Source organism: Drosophila mauritiana, chromosome X (genome assembly GCF_004382145.1).
Source record: "Drosophila mauritiana strain mau12 chromosome X, ASM438214v1, whole genome shotgun sequence".
Classification (NCBI taxonomy): domain Eukaryota; kingdom Metazoa; phylum Arthropoda; class Insecta; order Diptera; family Drosophilidae; genus Drosophila; species Drosophila mauritiana.
Genome location: NC_046672.1, coordinates 7384543 through 7406239, shown reverse-complemented (window position 1 = coordinate 7406239; position 21697 = coordinate 7384543). Strand labels below are relative to the sequence as shown.

The 21697-nt window shown below is 40.7% G+C and overlaps 1 protein-coding gene across 2 annotated transcripts in view; it reads right to left on the bottom strand.

The window, feature by feature from the left end:
• The window catches only part of LOC117146640 (homeobox protein cut), a 67196-nt gene extending 45731 nt beyond the window's left edge, over nt 1-21465 (bottom strand). For both annotated transcript variants that reach the window (XM_033312972.1, XM_033312973.1), the window contains exon 1: nt 20375-21465. In XM_033312972.1, the coding sequence (XP_033168863.1) occupies nt 20375-20497 (123 nt within the window). In that variant the 5' untranslated portion in view covers nt 20498-21465. The remainder of the gene's footprint in view (nt 1-20374) is intronic.
• Nucleotides 21466-21697: the final 232 nt, after the last annotated feature.

Genomic DNA, 21697 nt, shown 5'->3' with positions numbered 1-21697 from the left:
CGAACGCATATTCAATAATGACATAAATAACACACACGCACACGACAACCTCCTTTCTTTACACCTGCTTTTCTTCCTTGCCGCTCGTTGAGTACGCTTCTTAGCACCTAAAAGCATGCTACTATTTTTTCACTCGCCACTCAACAACAACAAGGCTTCCCACCAACACACCCATACATGCCATTCTGTATTTGTGTGTGTGCACTTGATTACATTTCTGCTTCTTCTCTTTTTCTCTTTATCCCCCTTCGGTTTTTTTTCCTTTGGCTCCCTACACATGTATATTATATATATTGACGTTAACCCCCCTCAACGCTGGTTGGGCGCCTTTGAAACTTGGGAACTTGTCAACCCAAACCCCCGAAAAGCCAATCCCCACCCCAATTCAATGCCCCAAAACGCACGAAAAAAACCCCCCTGATAGTAGTAGGGGTTGCATAGGGGGTTGGAAAAAATAATAATAATAAAGAAAAAAAGAACCGAAGCTTAAAGGGCGCTGAGAGAGAGCGACATCGCCATCGACAGGAAAACGAACACGAACCGAAAAACGAAGTGTACGAAGCTCCTCTCGAAAAAGCGTAGCTCAGAAGAGGGTAGGCGGTGCTGGGTGGAAACTCTGGGTGGGGTGGGTGGCAGCCTCCCGTTTCAGGGCCTTAGCTGTTGATGGCTTCCCAATCGAAATCGATGTTCGTATGTATTTCGCTCCTTTTTCTCGGTTACGTTTTGGATTTTTTTTTTAACCTAACCACCCTAAAATAGAAATTTCACTCGTTTGCTCGCTCTCCTTTCTCTCTCTCTCTTTCTCTCTTGTACTCTCTCCACTTTTTTTTTGGGTGGGCCCTGGTTGACAATATTCCTTGGGTAGCAGCTTTAAGGCTTCAACGATGTTCGGCATTGAGTCGAGTGAAAGTGCCGCCTTGTAATTTTTTCTTTTTTTTTTCTTCACCCCTCCACCCAATGCTGGTTCTTCTTGTGTTTTATAGCTGTCTGGTAGTAAGAATCCCCTTGCCCCCCCCTTCATTGGTTTTTTGTGTGTTGCTTTTTTTCCACTCATTTTTACGTTCTTGTTATATTATTATTTTTTTTTATAGCGCCAAAGCTTCGGTTTTCGAGTTCGGGTGCCAAGATAGAAAGGGACAGCAAGTGCTGAGCAAGAGAGGAGGTCCTTTCCCAACGCAAGGAAGGGGGGGCTCGAAAAAAAGGAACCCATACGGGCAATACCAAATTGGATTGGTTTCAGTTTCGGTTCGGTTCGGTTCGGTTTATGGGGGAAAAAGTGGGTGTAGAACTTTGTCGAGGGGGGTTGGTTGTTGGGTGATTGGATGGATGTCGTGTATTGGCATCTAGGGGAGGGTGACTGGGTGTCTGGATGACTGAGAAGGAGCACAACATTTTCCTCTCCTTTTTTTTTTGTTTTTTGGTTTTCTCCCTCGCTTTCCTTTTTTTCTCCACATAAAAATTTGTGCGTCAATTGAATTCGATTGGACGAATCCAGAAACGCACGAGTGGATTTGTGTGCGTGTGTGTGTGTGTAGGGAGCGAAAGAAAGAACGGAAAAAAGGGCAGCGCTGTTGGCAGCGCAGTCAGCGACAACGAAAAGCTGTTAACCTTTCGCACATAAACACACACACACACAGAGATACCCACCGTATATATATGGATTGCTTTCAATACATATCGGCAACGCCTTTCGGGCCCCACTTGTGATTGGTTTTCACCGCACAGGCAGCGGCACAAGCACACATATACGTTGTACTACCGAGTATATAGGGAGGCAGGGGTAGCTGATGTATTCCCACAGTAGTTGACCCTAAGTAACTCGATTTCTGCTCGAGCTAACCAGATGAAACTTTGGCAGGGTCTTACGTGGGCTATTCAGTGTTGAAATGAAACAAAGCAGGGAGCTGCAATTGGATGTCAATGCTTTTTATAACCCACGAAGCTGGACTTCTGATTACGTTGGAAACTTTCTTTGAAGTGGCCAAGTAAGGGATTCGAAAAGTAATACATTGTAGATTTTAGATGTAGATTGAGAACCTATATTTGGTGTTATTAAATCTATAAATACCTAACAAGTACATTTAATTAGTCACTAAAATATTTAGCACATTGCCTCACATATTTCCAAAAATAATTAACTTACTCAGCAGGCGTGTACTCAAAGTAACTAATCATCTGGAAGATTTTTGAAATTTGCTAATCTTTAAGTTATTAAATAAAATAAAGTATATTTGATATACATATATTTCCATTTGCTTATTTGGAAAAAACAGCCAATTGCATTAGTCAAAGTTAAGATAGGACCGCCTGTGCTCTAAAACCCATGAGCTGTGAGCAATGAATGCAAACCCCAAAGCACTTTGGTCCATTGTTAATAAATAAAAAAATAGCCAAATTAATGAATCACAGGGAACAGCTTATCGCGCTCAAGTTGAAAATGAACCAGTTATCGATCGTGAATCAGAGGTCAAGCACGTTAGAGATCTTAGTGCAATAGTACGGAATGGGATTCGGTTCTAAATCGGGACGATATACATATGTGTGGATATATCGTATGTGGTTCGAACCGCTCGTCCATTGGCCCCTCCACCTTTTTCGGTTTTCGGTTCGCCTGTCGATTGCTGATACAAGCACACAGGCATGTGTGGATTTTGAAACCAGTCAGGCAAAGCGAACGAATCATCGGCCGTGTGCTTGTGTGTGTGTGCGCCAGTCAATAACGTCCAATCAGGTTTGTTAAAAATCTATCTATATATGATGTTCATGATGACGGCGACGCAGTCGATGTCCGCACACTCACACACACGTGAAAGAGCGAGAGAGAGAGTAAGAAAGCGAGAGAGACCCCTCTCGAAAAACGGACTCAACTGCAGGCTAACACCCTCCACCCCACTGCCTCGTCAGACGCCACGCTTCTGCTCTTTCATTCATTTGCTCTGGGTTATCGAACACACATTGAACCGAGTGCTGCTGTGTGTGTGTGTCTTATCAGCTGCAACTGCTCGCGTACTCTCTCTGTCCCTCTCAACCTCTCTCTTTCACTCTGCTTATCTCCTTCTGCCACACTCGTACGAGCGGGCGTTTTCTCCCCGTCTCTCTCTGTGGCAGTTTCACTCAATGATTCGCAGCGTATTGAGCATTATTTTGAGTGTTCTCTCTCACTCACAGTCTCTTGAAAAAATCAAGCTAAAAAACCAAATAAAATTGCAGTTTCTTGGTTGCAATTGAGAGAGCACTCTCTCCGTTAAATTTTCTCTCCTCTTCTCTCATCCGTTCTCTCGCAGATTTTTTGTTTATTTCTGTTTTTCACTGATTGATTTTCCATAATATCCAACCCCAGGCAGTGACGTCGGCCGAGGCAGCGCTGCCCGCGCTCACGTGTGTGTGTGTGTGTCCGTGTGTCTGTGTGTTAGTGTGTATTGAACTCTTAGCCAATGGCAAAAATTTCCAATTGCGTACGATTTTCCAATCAAAATGGCACACAATGAAAATAAAAAATGGTAACGACTGGCGCTGTCGAAGGGATGGATTGAATGGTAAATAAAAATGCAAGCTGCATCTACACTTAAAACAACGTGCAGCTTCACTAAAGCAACTTTTAGGGAGGTTGTGAAATGTATGCATTGACAAGGGATATTCGAAGGTACATCAAACTGAAGACTCAAACTGACTGCAGCAATCACGCCCATTCCCCTTGCAAAGCCACACTTAAGTTCATAGAAAAATCACGAGGTCCAAGCGCAGCAAATGCCGGCTCCTTGTGCGCATCTCTGACATATTTCCAATATCATTGGTCGATAAATACCGAGTAAAACGAATCGAAACGAAACGTACGAAAATGGCACGTTATGGGGGGACCTTAAGGGGCTGGCCTCGTACATATGAGGGGACATATTGTCACATTTGAGGGGACAAGTAAAAAATGAGAAAGGACTCGCTTCGTTTGTTGGCCATACATATATATAGGTACATATGTGTTCACCACTTGTTGTTGTTAGTTGGGTGTCGATTTATCGTTGTTGTTGTTAAAGGACATCCATGTGTGGAGTTGGTGCAAATACACTGTACTTTTTTTAGTTGAACTAACCATTGGCTAAAATTTAGCATAAAGTTTCGAAATATATGACATATAAGTCTACTTAATCTATTTGCTATTCCTCTAACGAAATCCCTACTAACTCTTAAACAGGTGGAAAAAGCTGTTTAATCTTTGCTGCCTTTAACATTGCCTCATTTGATGCATTTTTACGACTAGAACTTAGCTTCAGTTTCCAAGAGATTTTCGTTTCCTCCTAAGATTTCCGATTACCGATTCCGATTGGTTTCCGATTGCCCAAGAGTTCCCTTACCCACACACATACGAAAGACAAATCCCTCTTTTATCCCCATGGCCATAAACGAAGTCTGCCAATACAAAAAGAAGGCGTTGTACTGAGAGACCCATCCACAGACTGCAGAGGCATGCCCGCAAGGTCTTTAGAAGGCAGGAGGGATTCCGATTGTGAGGAGAAGGGTGTGCTGAAGGACCATAAGGATGGGACTTTTATAGGAGGCCCTATAGATGGTGTAGGGTCTTTCGGGGAGTCAGTGTCGACGCACTCAGAACTGAACGGAACGGACATGGACAGCCGGAGAAGAGAAAAGAGGATACCCAGTGCAGGCGTCGTCCTTCGTACTCGTCGTAATAACGAGTTGTGGAGAAATAAGAAGTACGAGGACCACGGGGAGGAAGTGAAAAGGAAGAGAAGAGGAAGCACTGGGTCCTGCCGAGGACAACACAAACGATGATGATGACGACGACGACGACGACGACAATGTCCTTTCACATTTGTCGTTTTGGCCGAGACGATGGCTTCAGCTTTAGCCGCACAGTTCGCTGCTGTCTCTTTCCCTGTCTGTGTATTAGTGTGCCTGTGTCTGTGTGCGGAGGGACTGACTGACTGTGTGTGTGTGTGTGTCGAGGGGGTGGTGGTGGCATAAAAAGTTTACTTGTCTGCGATGCTGTCTGCCCCAAACTGCTGCCAATTTTTATGCGCTCCCTACATCTTTTTTTTTTATATCCACCTCCAGACCGAACCGAACCAGCAGCAAAACCTCCCAGTACCACCCTACACCCTCCACCACCTCCACTTTTGGCTGCTGCTTTATTTCATTTCATCTTCACTTTCGGGTTTCGTTTTCTTTCTTTCTTTCTGACGTGTATAGATTTTTGTTCGGTAGGGATGATTGCCAGCTTTCGGGGGGTGGATGGATATGGTGGATATTGGGGGTTGGCTGACTGGAGGAGGAGCCGTACATTCCGATTCAAGGATATTTCCCGATATGTGGAAAAAGAAGAGCAACGAGAGCCAGAGGAGCAGGGCAGCAGAAAGAAAAAAATGAAATGAAATAAAATAAAATAAAGAGAAGCTCGAAGCGAAAGAAAAGACAGGAAAAATGGGAGGAAATTGGGTAGGGGCTACGGGGTCTTTGGGAGGTCCTAGGAGTTCGACTCGCTCTCTTTCTCGTTCTATGTTTGTGTGTGTGCGGCTCCTGTTCTTGATTGCGCGCGTTAGCAGAAATGAAAATCGGGAGGAAAAATATATATATAAAAAAAAAAGGAAAAATGAAAGAAAAACGAAGTTGGAGAAGAAGAAAAAGCAATCGCGGCATATAAGAAATAAAAAAAAAAGAAAATAAGGGAATTTATTTCTTTTCGAGCGCGCGCAGGATTTTTGCCATTTTCTATATATATACATGGCCAGCAATCCATACATAGCAATGCATATATATGGCCATAGATATTTGTGTGCATGCTATATACAATCTAGAATGGCTGGAGCACTTTTCTGAATAGCTTTGGCCGTGTACATGGCAATAAATTGCCCTCTGCCAGCGCTATTTGATGATTTTTATGCTCCCTATCTTCACTTCCCCACATCCTGGCCTCCTCTTCTTGCTGCCCCGTATGGAGTAACCTCACGTAACTCGGTTACTTGAGTGGCTATGAAGCTGGGACTCGACTTAGGCTTAAGTTCCTGCTTGGTCTATCAATAATAACTGAAAATCTTTAGAGATCTCGAGGGTTCTGGGAAGTAGGAAGTTTCCGGCTGCGGTTTTATGAGTGATTTGCCACTGGTATTCCCTCTATTGTCACTCGCTTTTAATTACAAGAAAACTTGGATAACGTGAAGTCCGAATAATAATGCCAAACACATATGTCGGTTAATTAAATCCCAACATGCAAACACATTATAACAACAAAGTAAGCATATACAAATTGCTTTATTAAAATGTATAATTATATGAAAATCAAATACAAATCAAATCAAAGCAAAATGCTAATGATCAACTCATTGATTCAGTTAAAACAAAATCCACCTACATGTTTACCCTTAGGCGAAATCAACTCAAGTAACTTGACTTTTGCCCGGGCAATAATGATCAAACTTTGCACGATTGAAACTATGATTGGAAAACCGAAAATGTGTATAAAAATCAAAGAAATCCAGACATGCCAACCCACAAAAATAAAAGTGAGCCACAGAAGCGAAGCCACATTTATGGCGATCGCGCAGCTTAAAACATCCGGTAGTTAAACAATCTTACAATGAGCCTAAGCTCGGCTAAGTTGACTTCAATTATCAGACTCAGTTTGGTTCGGTTTGGTTTGGATTCGGTTTTGGTTGTTTTTTCTTTTTGTTTGACTGAGATATGGGGGATGGGGAATGATGGAATGGGATTGGGATTGTCTCGTCCGGCGGCCAGATAATAATCATTAGTATGATCAATTGCCCGGGCAGCGAGCAGAAAAAGTGTTGCGTTTAACTGGTAAATCAGTTCGACTACCGGCTGAGTCCGTATCTGAGATATGAGATTCACCGCCGGACGTTGGCGGCGGAAAGACACTTAATTGAATTCGATTTGACGACTGGATGGATGGATGGACTGGACTGACTACCGACTACTGACTACAGTAGTAACTGAGCGGGTCCGACTTTGGCATGTCAATGTAGAACAAACGGAAGTCGCTCCAAAATAAATTGAAAGCAAAGCAGAAGCAGAAGCAAAAGCAAAGCTGAGCTCAGAGCATAAATAGCCCGAAAATCAAAGGCAATCAGCAGTGAAACAAAAGTCGAAACAGAAGCGGGGCCAACATTTTATTGTTCTACTCCATATCCATGTGTGTGTAGGCTGCTTCCTGTGTTCATCATAAAAAATCAAAGTAATAATGCGTGTACTTGCGTTTGCCACTTTATAGATTTATTAGGCGGCAGACCCTCTCCTTATTTCCTATACGGATCGTTCAGCTCCCAGAGACTCGAGATCCCGAGTACCCGACTTTTTATGCTCAACGGAAATTCAAATTAAAATTGAATGCCATAAGGGAGCGTGAGTGCATCTGACAATGATGCGTTTCGCCCGCCTTTAATTTGATTTCTCCAGTTCAGTACGGTTTGGTTCGAGTTGGGATTTGCATAAGAACAGAACTGAACCTCTATTCAGATGAAGTCGTGGCGATCGAACATTAACTTGCAAGAGTAGAGTAAAAGAAAAAAAATATAAGATGAGCATTAAAAGCGCGGGCGTGCATATAAATCAAAATGCGGACTTATGTTTCTCCAACAATGAAATATGTGATTCAATGACTTCCTCCCAATTAAAGGCTGCGCTTGGCTGTCTATTTTTGGCTTCCACAAGGAATTACAGACCTCATTTTCGGAGTCTCCCTCTAGCTGTAAAAGGTGTGCTCCTCCGATCTGCCCATATATCATATATATGGTATAGTGGCTGTGTGCGGGATGTGCGACGAATTCAATGAGATGCGCTCGGGATCAAGGAGGGGAATATGCGATATGGAGATGGAGATGGGAACCAAGGAGCCATGAAGTGTTATGTCCAACAGATGTGCGATAAGTGCAACAAAAACAATAACTTGGGGATATTATTGGGGTGTCGTAAAAAATAGTGTCGACTTTTGGGAAAACTATTTAGCAAAGTAGCTCACGCCCATGAACTAAATCAAAATCAACTGCGATTGCAAGCACAGAAATTATTTAACCTATTAGTCAGCTTCCGTTTCTTGATATTTCTCATTAAAATTTCTGTGGCTCAAAAATCAAATTCTTCGGATTAACAACATTTAATCAGTAGTTATTTTTATCACTGATTCACTTCCTGCCATCGTTGCACGAAATACTTGTACATACTTACAATATTTTATTTAACACTAAGCTCTTTTTGTAGTAACTTCGATGTACACATACCTGAAAAAGAAGAAGACATGTCAATTAGACAAGTTCGATATGTATCTTATAGTCGTTAAAATTTTATACAAAACGTATACTTTTGTTTTATCAGAGTAAAATGCTTGATACTTCTATGTTGTTTGCCCAATTTCAATGCGATTAAATGGGGCCTTGAACGGAGTTTTTGGCTTAAAGCCGCCCAACTGTTGCCACCCCAAAAAAGAGTGAAATGTTCTAATTAAAGCCAACAGTAAAAGGCACAAACATTCGCTGGCACACTCATACAGTGCCAGCATGGCAGACGGGAAAAGACGGAAAATGTGCCAAGAGGCAACGATGATGATGATAATGATGATGATGGTGATGATGATGACGACGACGACGACGACTACGTCGGCAGTGAAAACTAACCTCAGACAACAAAACAATAACGAAAATTCTAAGCAAGCCGACAACGACGTCGTCAGCTGGCCCGGCAAAAAACTAGCAAAAGAAATTAAATTTAAAGGAAAAACCGGCGAGTCCTACTACTACAACGAATCCCTCCTTCCGAAAAAAGCACGAAAACCTTGCCTAGTGTAAGGCGCCCTCAAGTAAATTAAACGCTAGCCCGCTCTCTTTCACTCCACGCTGGCCCCCTCTCTTTCCACAGCTGGCAGGCAAAGTAGCAAAATTAGTATCAAAAAGAGCCGAGCAAAAAGACGAAGACGTGGTCTAAAAAAGGGGGTAGAAAATAGGGAGTGGAGTACTATGTGTGTGTGTGTGTTTATGGAGGATGGGGCTTCAAAGCCAGAGAAAGACAAGGCACTTTTGGCTTTGTATTAGTGTTGTTGTTTGTTTGTGAGTGTTGTTTTTTTTTTGTGCTGTCTTAAACTTAGACCACGTCCTTGAGCTTCAATATGCCAGGCTATGTGTGTGCAAGAGCTGTTGAGCCTATGTCTCAACTTTAAAGCGAGCAACAGTTTAAACCAAGAGAAAGGGATAGTCACAGCTGGTTTTAACCTACTTCATAATTTTAGATATGGAAAGCTTTTAGTGATCTTCAAGGCTCATTAAATGTTTATTAGAGTTTATGGAAATGGATTCTTTAATGAAGCGGTTCGCTTTCATATTAAAAATCGTATATACGGCCACTCATATTATTTAAAAAACTTAAAACTTTAATTTTGTCAAAAATTCGACTTAAATAATTAGGATTTTTTCATTAAAGACTTTTGTGAATGCTACAGTATAACTGTAAACACTCACGCACACTCCCTCACTTTTAATTACGCACGTTTTGCGGTGGCGACAGAGAGGGACGGACAGACAGAGAGTTTGCGAGCGGGAGTGAGATGGGTGGCATGGCTGCATGTGCGCGTCTCGGAAAATGCCGCAAACGCATGATTCCGCCACCCACCGCCCAGCCACCACCCAATTGCTTTTTGTTGTTGCTGCTGCGTGCATTGCATGTGTCCTTGAAAGTTTTTGGCATAGTTTTTGGCTGGCACCGAAACACAGCCAAAGCAGTTAATGCTCTCTAAAATCCTATGCTCGTGTGTGTGGGTTAATGACACTGGAGGCTGGCCACACTGGCTTTAAAGCAGGGGTGGGACAAATCCTTGGCCACACTTGTACCAATAAGTCAACCTATGCAAACAGTGCCGCCGACATTGATTCGGCCGAAATCAAATTAAACACTCGAGACCCTTCGGCACAGGCCACTTAAGATTCATCAGTTGACCCTTGTTGTTTTCGTTAGTTTTATTGAAGCAGGGCTTATCATAAGCCACCGATCTGGGCCAAGAGCATGATATGACAGAAATTATGACTTCATAAACGGTTTACTCGAACTACAAAAAATATACAACACGCACGCACACAAACACACCCAGCACAAGAGAATTCAATAGAAATTTACCACAAAACCCTCGGAACCCCCCGACGGATGCCAAAAATGTTTGGCAATTATGCGGAGGGAAAACTTTGGGCCAAACATTATATCATAATTAAAGGGAATATACCAAACATGTATGTGTGCTTATCAGTGCTTGCCAATTATGAGGGAGGGGGCATGGCCCGCCCTCGCTTTTATGACCTCTTAAATATTTATGATGCCCCGATACCAAATGAGCCAGCCAAATGAGCAACTATCATGGACACACACCATAAAGCCCCCTTCCCCATAAAAACCGGGGAAAGAAAACACCACAAGAAACAGAGCAATTTGAAATAAATTTTAACAAATTAACAGTGGCAAACTAATCCCCGAAACATAACAATGGTCCATCGCCCACACACGCAAAAGTATTGGCAATCACCATAAATTGTCACAACTGATATCCTAGACTATAGCATATAGATATACTATATCTGCAGATGTAGCGCGGCGGGAAAAGTTATAAAATTTTATGACAAACTTTGCTTTCCTTTGTTGTGCCTTCTCTTTCTTTGTCTGCCTCTTGGATTTTCAATAAATTTTCAGTTTTTTTCTGAAAGCCCAGTAAAAGTATTATTCGTATATTCTGGTTGAAAATTTATTTGCCTGGCCCGATCGAAATATTGTGAAATCAAAAAACAAATAAATTAAATGAAAAATATACCAAAAAATACAAAAACAAAAAGGAAAAATTATAACGTAGCGACATGTGAACTAGAAGAGGCACCAGAACAAAGCGTACAATGCGCTCTAGTTCCCATCGAATCAAATATACGGCGGCAAGAATTAGTTCCCCAACAATGGGCTACGAAAACTATGCCAAATTGGGGGAAGGGAAGACGTCGGGTGGTAGGGGGGTAGGGTCTGAAAAAACAAAAAACTGAAACCGAAACTCAACTGAACTGAACTGAACACAGAAAAGTCAAATTCAAATTCAAATTCTATCGATGTGTGGATATTTTTATCGAAGTCGAGTCGAGACCGGAGCAGATCACTTCGTCATGTCACATGAACAACAAAGAGGAAGAGCGCTATACATCCCCCTGGCCCGCCCCCTCCTTCCACCACCTCACTCTTTCGCACGAGAGATGTATAAACATATATGTACATATACATATATATATATTTAGTACAATATAATACCTTTTAATTTAATATGCAGCTGACGTGCGCTCTACGATCGCCGTCCTATCAGTCAGTCAGTTCGCTTTTGTCTCTCTGTTGGCCATTCGCCGTATCTGTTTCTGTCTCTTTCGGCGTTTTCGGTTGAAAATAAAATAAATCGAAATGACAGATCATTAAAATTTACAACAACACCAGGGACCAGGCCCCATAGTCCCAGTCCCGATTCTGATTTCGATCCCAGAAAAGGCAACCATCGGTTCTCTGGGCATTATTTTTTCATGCCTTCCGAAAAAAAAACAACATTAGAGTCGAATTGAACGACTAAGATATACCTCGTACTTCTTGCTAGGCAAGTAGCATACCCAAAGGGCGTAATTTCACACATAAACTAAGTTAACTCTCCGATTCGCACGAATGATTCGCTTGGCTTGTAAAGATCCCGCGATATTGCAGTGTTAATCAAATGACTGACGAATACAATATACCCATCGTATTAACGGGTACTAGAAAGCTGAAACAAAACGAAGCCACCGCCGCAACGAGTTATATTTGTCGTTGTCGATCAGTTTTTATGTCGTTCGATATGGCAGCAGCGAAAATTTTTTATTAGCCTCTTCCCCAGTGACGATGGCTGCCAACAAGTGCAATTTGATTTTATGCACGTCTATATGTATGGAAATTGTGTTTCCTTGTTCTTTCGAGAATTTTGAGAACCGTAGAGTTGAGTTGCTGCAGATGCACAAAAATCAACTGAGATCATCAATTTGCCAAAAAGGAGAAGCTGCACCGAAAGAATGCCCTATATGTGGACTTGTTTAATTTTTCCCCGAATTTCCACACTCATTATCTTCTCCTTCTCGGCCTGCTGCAGATCCATAAATTAATAAATAAAGATATTTTCCCCCGCACATTAAAAACTGTTTTTCCACGCCCCCATATATTTTCCCAAAACAGAAAAAAAACAGAAGCAAAGAAAACCATCAATGAAATGCACAATATTTACGTCCATAATTTTTTCTAATATTTTCAACAGCTGACATCGAGTAACACCAAAACTCAAGAGGCCCATGGCTCATGTGTGTGTATAATTGACACTCAATTATTCGAGAGCGGGGGTGTTTGTCTATATGTTTTACTTTTTTTATGCTTGGTGGGGAGTGGAGGGCATTACGCTATGCCATTATCTGAGCTACTTAGCAACCGTTCAACTGCCACTTGTTGGAGACGGAGACCGACACCCCCATCTCCATCAAACAAAAAAAGAAACCGAAATATAAAAAACCAAACTAGCTAATAATACAACAACAAGCGGCCACTTGAGGCCACATCACAGTATATATAGAGTGGCACAAAAGATTTCCGCTGACAAAAAAAAAAAGCACCAGCAAACCAAATCTCTTTCTTCTTTGAAAAGAAGAAAAATTGAAGCGCGATTGATCACATTGATCGCTGGCTGCCAGTTGTGTGTGTCTGTATATCTAAACAGACAAAGTATTTAGTAAAACACGAGCAACAACAAATATCTCGAGTAGCTGTCTCTGCTGAAACACTGATGAAAAATATCAAATAGTTGGGATAAGCAAAATATTTTGAAAATGATTAAGATTATAGTTTAATCTGCAAGACCGCAGAGCGGAAAAATGATATAGTAAATATGAATATGAATATATTTACTTATATATATATATTTACTTACAAATGAAAACATTGTTAATCTAGTGCTATAGTATAAACTTTTCTCACAGTGTCCTGTGGATCTGTCTTCTCGTTGTCGCTGTACATTTGCAGTTGATCTATATAGTAATTCATATGTTTAAGCATTATTTGGGCACAACAACAACGGATGATGATCCACACAATGAGAGGAAACTTGAAAAAGCCGCGTCAGCAGAAGTAGAAATCTATCTGGATGATGAGGGGTCTTGAATTGAATGCAGGGTTTTGAGTAGAAGAAGCTTCTCAACTACAGAGGGCATTAGTGTGTGAAAAGCAAATCGTTGGGCCGATGAGAATTTTTCCGACTTGCATGTAGGCGTATCGAGATTCAGAGATCTGAAAATCGAACTCTTGAGTTGTTCGTGTTATGCCACCAAAGTTCTTGAGTTCTATCAATCGTTCAAGTTGCATTTCAGGCGAAAGATGAAAACGATATGGCAATGCACACACAAACAGTAAAAAAATCGTGTGATCAATAGGGAAACCAAGTTATATGGTAGCAAGCTAAGCGGGAAAAACAAATCTAAATATAGGAAAGGGAAGCCAACATGTGCGCATTGTTTGTCACTGTTTGGTCGCAGACTTTTGTCAGCCACCGTACGGCAATAATTAAAAACATAAAAAAAAGAAAAAGGAAAACCGGCAAAGGGTAGCCCGAAAACTAAAAACTGAAGACTGGAGATCCGGAGAACCGGAGAAGAGACGACTCAGAAGAATCGGAGAAGAGGGAAGTAAGAGTATTTTGCCTACTTAATCATTGTCTTTGTGCTGGTGGTGTGCGTGCAACATGCAGCATCTTCAACTCCACATCCATCTGCAACTGCAACCGTTGCTACTTGATTTGATTTACGCCTGCCAATGCTTTATGATTGAGTGGGGCACATACTCACTCGCAGGCTCTGAGATAAAATGCATAAATGTGTTTTTATTTTACTCGGGATTGGAATCGGGATCGGGATCGGGATGCGCCCCCCTTCTTAACCAACCCCGATATTCATGCCGCATATGCCGCAGATATATATTTTTCTTTTTTCTTCTCCCCTCTATCTCCCTCTCGCTTTTTTTACGTCTGTTGCCTTGCAATGAGGCGCAACATTTTGTGGCATGCTGCAGCAGCATAGCTAGAAAAAATGCAAAAAACAAAAACGAACGAAAAAATATCAAAAAAATTGAGAATTTTATCCCAGCTGTCCATAAAAAAAAACAGAGGAATATATTATTTTCGTTTGATTTTTTTGGTGCTGCTCTTCTCTCGAATTAAAAAATTGGAATTGTGCTCAGCTCATTGAATAAATCAAACTCATTTGCATACCAACTGATAAATTATAGCGAAACAGGCCCGACAATTGACAAACTGGCCCAAGCCCGGTCGAAAAACCGAAGCCAATCCAACCCCAATACCAACCCTTCCGGGCGGAAAAGAGCAACCACCCATGTGAAAGGGTCAAACAGCAGATGAGGCGACACGGGGAAACCCTCCCAAGGTCCAACTTCTCGACGGGAATGAAATTAATCGAACGATGACAAGATCCGAGCTGCAAACGAGTTCTTCTCGTGGGATTATGTCCGGGAAAACGAATGGAAACCTTATGACAACGATTGGCGTACAGTCAAGCTTTTCTTGTGATCATTCGAGACACACTAAATAATATTTAAAGCGAAATCATTCAGTTCCAAGTAAATGTTAATTAGAAACTAACTCTGAACCTTATCGCAAACAATGAGCACCCGAAATTCCGTTGAGCTCCCTCAGGAGGAAATTTCAAGACTTATTCCCTATAAAAATAATCAGCAAACTCTCACACACATGCACATCCTAATGCCGCAGTGCAAAACCACAAAACGATACGGAATCTTGGGGGGAATATTTCACATAATTAATTATATAAACATTTCGCCAAGCTGCCGTTCCATTTGTGCAACTATAAAGCTCAATCGAGCGTCTGTCGATTCCGATGAAAAAGAAATACACGCCTGATTCTAGATACTAGAAGGGCGGAATCTAAGGTAAACAGCTAAAGTTATGCCACATCAAATATTTCAATAACAGCAAATTAAACATAAAACTGCTTTGTGCACATAGAAATCTGCGGCGATGGGGGAGCAATGGATTGCAAATGGTAACAAGCACTCAAAAGTCAAAGCGAATTAAATTCTAAACTAATTTTCATGTCGTGCCAAAAATAATAAAAAGAGAGCCAAGCAGACGACGAAATGCATATATTGCAGGGGCGTTGGCAGGGAAGGCGTCTGGCGTGGGCGTGTTAGGCGCGCAAAAACCAACAACTTAATTAAAGCATCAATAAAAAATTGTAAAAACATCTGAAAAACGCCACGAGGACAGCGATGTAAAATTGTGTGCAAAAATTCGGTTCACTAAAAAAGACGAAAAATGCGAAAAGATCAAGAGCTGTTCTTTTTCTCATTTTTTGTTTGTGTTTTGTTTTTGCCTTAATGGAGCGAGCCCGCCAATAAAATCCTTGATCCCCCCTGCCAATAATGATGATTCCTTTTTAATGTGCACTCCTCGGGCGTTGGTCATTACTCAAGAAACGAACTTTTCGAGGGGATTCTCTGTGGGACTCGGCAGCCGAGATACTATATTTCCTTTTATATTTCTCTGACTCTTATTTTTTGCATTCAACGTATCGATCACACAAAATGTTGCCAATACCAAGGGAATCCCGAGAGGAGAAGCTCACAAAACTCATCATCATCAGTTGGTTCGTTTGGTTCTGTGGCGAGTTCCTCTTCGTTTTCCTCTCGAAAAGGGGGCGTGCACAAAATGATATTTTATTCAATATCCTCAACATCAGTGGGTTTTTTTTTTCATTCGCTTTAACGATTTGTCCTTTTCAAGCGAGAAAAAGAAAAACTCGCCGTGTAGGAAATCAAATTGATGGCGAGACACACATGAGAAACCTGAAATTAAAAACTCATAAGATATCGACTGATATATTGAGCTGCACAAATTACTGACAACTGAAAGATGAAAGAGGCATCAGCGCGCACACAAAAAAAAAACACAAAGGCAAAGATTTTCAAGACAGGTTTGCCATCCTTTCCCCTTTTTTCCGCTCCACAATCGTTTTTGGTTTGGCTTTTTTTTCCTATGTCCCTCCGATGTGTATATGTATGTACATATATATATGCATATAAAAAGACAATTAGTTGTTATTAAGTTGTACACAAAAGCCGTCGAATCTTTTCTTTTCCGCTGATGCCACTGCCGCTTCTTCATTTTTGGCATCGCCAGCTTTTGTAAGACGGTTCGGTTCGTTCGTCTAGATGCGGAATTAATGATGCAATGACAATTGATGCACACCACGCAAAGCGCATTTAGCATTTATGATATTTATGCTCAATTAGTGTCGCTGTTTGCCGTGTGGCGATTTAGCTGGAGATCCATTCCCCAATCCCCCCATTTTCCCACTTATATGAGAGTGTGAAGTTTCAGTTTGATTTGATGGCAGCAAGCTGAGTTACATGAGGTTAGCTGACAGACGACTAATGTGTACTTATTTTAGTGCTTACTACGAGTATGTAAAGTATCAGGGTTGTTTAAGAGGTATTTATTTGTTTGATAACCACAAGCTGAGCTCCTTGCGATTCAGTATATTGGTGTATTGGTTTTAAAAAATGCCCAAACACACAACCCACATGCTTTGAAAAGCCCACTTTAGTGCTGTGTAAAATTTCAATTGATTAAGATGACTGCAAGCTGAGTTACTTGAGGTCATTGCATAGCTGGATGCTTCATTCGATAGAAAATCAGCTAATTACGGCCTAAACATATCACATGGGAAATTTGAAGTGCGTTTGATGGTTAGTTAGTTCCCAAGTTACTTGAGGACACTCCACTCGACCGGCTTCAATTAGCTTCAATGGCTATTCATAATTAATGCCATAAACCGGAAAGAGAGGGAAACAGCAAATAATCATAATAAAAATTGATCGAGCACACACAGATACAGATACACATATGTTAGCATAGACGGACGGGACGGACACACATAGTTCATGAACTCAATTTTTAATAATAATTTCCAAATGATTTTTATTTCACATTATTAGTTGCGTGGTAGTTCAGATCGAGTTCGAGTTCTCGGGTTCTCGGGTTCAGATCGGCATCTCCACCCACCCACCACAAGCTTTTAATTGTTCGATTTTCATTTCGATTCGTCTCGTTTCGTTTCGTTCGGTTCGTATAGTATAGTATAGTATCGTTTCGATTCGTTCGTCGCATTTTGTTATAGATACTATGTATGTACCGATGTGGATGTGATGGACATTTCGGTTTCTGTTTCTGTTTTTGCTGCTGCTGCCGATGCCGCTTCTGTTTTAATTTCCGTGCTGACAAATTAATTTAATTATATTAACATATCTTTCCAGCGATCGAACGATTGAACTGACTGAAATATTTTCGTATACCATTCGTGTGTGTGTGTGGGTATATCTACATATGTATGCATCTGTGTGCTGTGTGGGTGGTTGAATTCGGTCTGTGATTCTTGGTATAACCCCTTTTTTCCCCCCGTTTCGGTTTCTGTGACTCATTAGCTGGCTTCTCTGCCAGAGAGCGAGTAAATTGCACTTAAAACGCTAAAAATTATACGACACACGCCGCCGCTCAGTCCACCGATCTGATCTCTATCTGTATACTGTATCTGGTAATATGGTATCTATGGTATGGTATATGTGTGCAAGGTATCCGTGTGCTTCCAAGGGCTTAAGGGACAACCCTTGGCTGCTCATTTTCGGCATATGCAAATGCCGGGACGCCATCTTTGAAAATTAAACTTTATAAACTATCAATGCTCGTCCCCGGTATTCCGCATTTCGTATTTTATATCCGTATCTGCATCTGTGATGGTGCTATGGTGGTGGTGACTACCCTATAAACCGGTTTCAATTCGATTAAAACGGAACCCAAACTCGATTTGCTCTCATCTTTTCAATTCAACTTTGCTTTTTTTTTAATATTTGTTAAGTCAGCAAATGCATTTGGCAATTAGTTCGGTTTTGTTGTCTTTCCATTTCCATCTTTTTTTCTAGTTTGAATCAGCACAAATCAATGACAGAAACCTCATCTTTCGTCTAGTTTTTGGTTTTTGGTTTTTCGGATTTCGGTAATTGTAGAAGCTAAAAAAAATCTGTTCGATGTTAATGGGTCAAGTTTATAGATTGCATTACGGAAATTAATTTTGCTCTTTTTAACTTTTGATTCTTCTTTGGCTTCTGCTTTTTGTTCTTGCACTTGTTTTTTTTTCAATTTTTTTGTGATCGTTTTTTCGGTGCCACCGTTCTATATATTTAATGACAAAACTTTGTGTTAATCAAGCACATTTTTATTGTTTCTTTTTCGAATTCGATTTGTGTCAATTTTTTCACGCGCGCTCTGTTCTTGAAATGTAAATAAATAAATAAGTGAAATACTATAAAAAGTTTTTTACCAACTCATTTGGACAGCTGTAGACGTCTGTCTGCGGTTTGTTTAATTTATTTAATAAACTTCTATTTTTGGTTGGCAAATTTAATTATGTTGAATAACCTTTTTTCTGCCGCAGAGAAATGGTATTTATGGATCGAGTTCTAATTTTGTTTGGTTGATCAGCATGCGAAGGCATGACGAAACCTTTCAAATATTGATTCATTGATCACAATCGATCATTGGTTGAGGGATCTTGAAGCTTTTGAAAGCCATTAAATGATCGTTAGGCAAGAGGAAAAAATAAACCAAAAAAAGGGGCGCCTTTAGATGGGGTTTTGGGTTTTCGTTTGGGCCGCCAACACTCTGCTCTATCACTACATATCTAATATTTAAATATAACAAGCAAATGCATTTAATTAAATTAAAACCGGTTCTGTTTGAAATCCGCAAAGCCCCATTCATAAAATCCTGTGTACACCACTGACTTTAAGTAATCCTAACGAGTTCTGCGGCTTCTCATCTTTTTGTCTTTGTTGTGGTTCTCGGGAAAAAGTCGATAGGATAGCTTTTGGTTTTGCTTATTTAAGTTTTATTGATTGCAGTTTGCATCGCCATATCTCGTACAAACATATTTGTGGAGCGGGAAAAAACGCCATTCACCGACGGCAAATGTCTAGATTTTCCGGGAATTTTTCCATGTCTGTCTTTCACTGTGCGCGTCTCTCGCTTTTCACGATCAATCGAAGAAGAAACTCCAATTAAAAAATTTGCCCGGCTGTCGACGCAACCTAATTAACTTGCCAAACCATATAGAGAGTATTTTTATATATAGAAATATTCAAAAATATATACAGCAGTTGATATTTCCATGTCTGGTCTGGCAGATGATTTTCTTTTCCCCTTTTTGGCCTCTAATGTTATTTTGCCGCCTTATTTGTTCGGAGTCTGGCATTTGGCCAGCGAAATTCTCAGCATCGTCTGGCCCCCGCCTCCCGATTTTCCACGCCCCCTTTTACAGCGAAACCCCCCTTCTGAAGTGTCTCTTCCGTCTGGCCGATCTTGTCTGGCTTTATCTTTTTCGGTTCACTGGTAGTAGGAAACAGAAAAAAAAAAACGCTTCAAAAAAAAGTTATTCAAGCAATAAACTGTTCACTTATTACTTGCTTGTTGCACTTTGCATTTTTGCTTTTGTTTTGTGCAAACAAATTTTTTTCAGAAATCAATAATAGCAGAAAAAATAAATAAATTTACAACAAGAAATTAGACAACAATAACGGGGCAGCAACAATAAAAACACATTTGCCATAGACACGCAAACTCAATTAGTTAACTTAAGTTAAGTTAAGCAGTTGGCGGGGCCAAAATATGGGGGCTGTGTGGGGTTAAAGTGGGCGGCTGGGCGCTCTAGGGTTATTGTTGTCAGCTGTGGGAGTTTCAGTGAAATGCAACGAATATCACAGAACTCGGGAACTATTCACTGTTTACTTACAATGATAATTGCAAATTTGTATATGACTTTTCAGTCTAATCAATGTATGTAAAGTTCTTTGGTTTTTAATTTCGCATATAACGTTTTAAAGGCTTTGGGCTTTTCGCGTAACGCTCCCTAAACTTTTCACTTTGAATACACACAATACTGTATGAATCGAATTCATTTCATTCATTTAAAGTTAGAAGCCGCAAGTATCAAATTCTATGCTACATATAACAGGTGTAATTTCATCTTTTTGTTGACAAAAATAAGATACACTTTGCATGTAATATAAACGTAAGACTGTTTGCCAAAGCGAATAAAAGGGAAGAACAGAAGATGAAACACTTTTGCACCGAACATTTTAAAACCCGTAATCTCAGTTTGTTTGGCAAACCAATTGAACTATATTCATTATTATCTTTGGAACACGAAACTCCTTGCTTTCAAGCACCGTTTTCCATCGTTTTGCTAACTTTTCTTACCTGTTGCCAAAACTGTGCCAATAAATAAATTTGCTCCTTTTTGAAAAACCAATCGTTGATTGATTGAACAGCCGTCAGATCCATATCGGCTGTCCCAGCGGCTTGTGGCAATGTTGGCTGCATTCGTGGGCTTTCTTGGGTTAATTCAATAATTCTCAGTCAGTTTTTGCTTAGGTTTTTTGGGGTTTTTCAGTTTTTGGATTCTACCAATTTGGGGCTAATAAGGCCTGGCATTATTCTGTTCTGTTGTCGTTTCGATTTTACTTGTTAGTTAGTTGTTATTTAATGGTTTTCGTTTTTAGTCATCACATTTACACCTTAAGTAGTATGTTTCTTGTTACGTGCTCAAAAAAATTCATAAATAAGCCAATTTCTGTGTGTTATTATTATTATTATGGTTATGTTATGTTTTGTATTTTGTTCACTTTAGTTCCGAAAAAGAATTTTTTGATTTCTTGGAAGGGGGTTTCTTCTTGTTGTTGTGTGGGGGATTTTGTTGTAGTTGTTTGTTGAATGGTGAGGGTATGATGTTGTTGTTTTGGTTGTTGCCTGTTGTTGTTGTGTGTGTGATTTTTTCAAGCCATTATCATTATGTTGTTGCTGTTGTTGCTTTTTGGCTGTGGCTTATTTTGCACATGTTTGCTGTCGCTGTTGTTGCTTTTGATGTTGCTGTTGTTGTTTACACTTGACACTCATACACGCGCACATATTTTAGCGAACAAAAATGCACTCGAAAAAAATAATAAACAGTTATATTATACGTTCGTTTAGTCCTTTTTGATTTGTTTGGCTGTGTGCTGTTTGTTTATAAATATGATCAATACGTTTCTTCTTCTTGGCAAGCGAGATTCTTTCTTTTGCAATTATTTTTTATGAATTTTTTGTATGAAGTGGGTGGGGGGATTCTTCTGCACACACACACACACGACGTACGCACACAGTGAGAGAGAGGGGCACACACGCACACACACCCGCGCCGCGGCTAAGAAGAAGAAGCTGCACTGCCTTGTGGGGCAGTAGAATCCAAAAATCTTCTAAAATTCTCGATTTCTTTCGGCGACGGACGAACGAAACGACGTTGCCAGTCACGAATGCTGTTGATGACTGAACAAATCGAACGTTAACGAAGCGCCGACAACCCTCTGCCGCAGAGAGCGCCGACAGCGGCGTTGGCAGCGACAGAGGCGCCACAAACACACAACACACTCATGCAGCGCAGCTCTCTCGCTCGCTCTCTCACGCTCCGCGCAAGAGAATCTCACTCAATTCCCGTGCACTGCTTTTGATTTCTTTCAATAGCTTTTTGATTTTCTCACTTTTTTT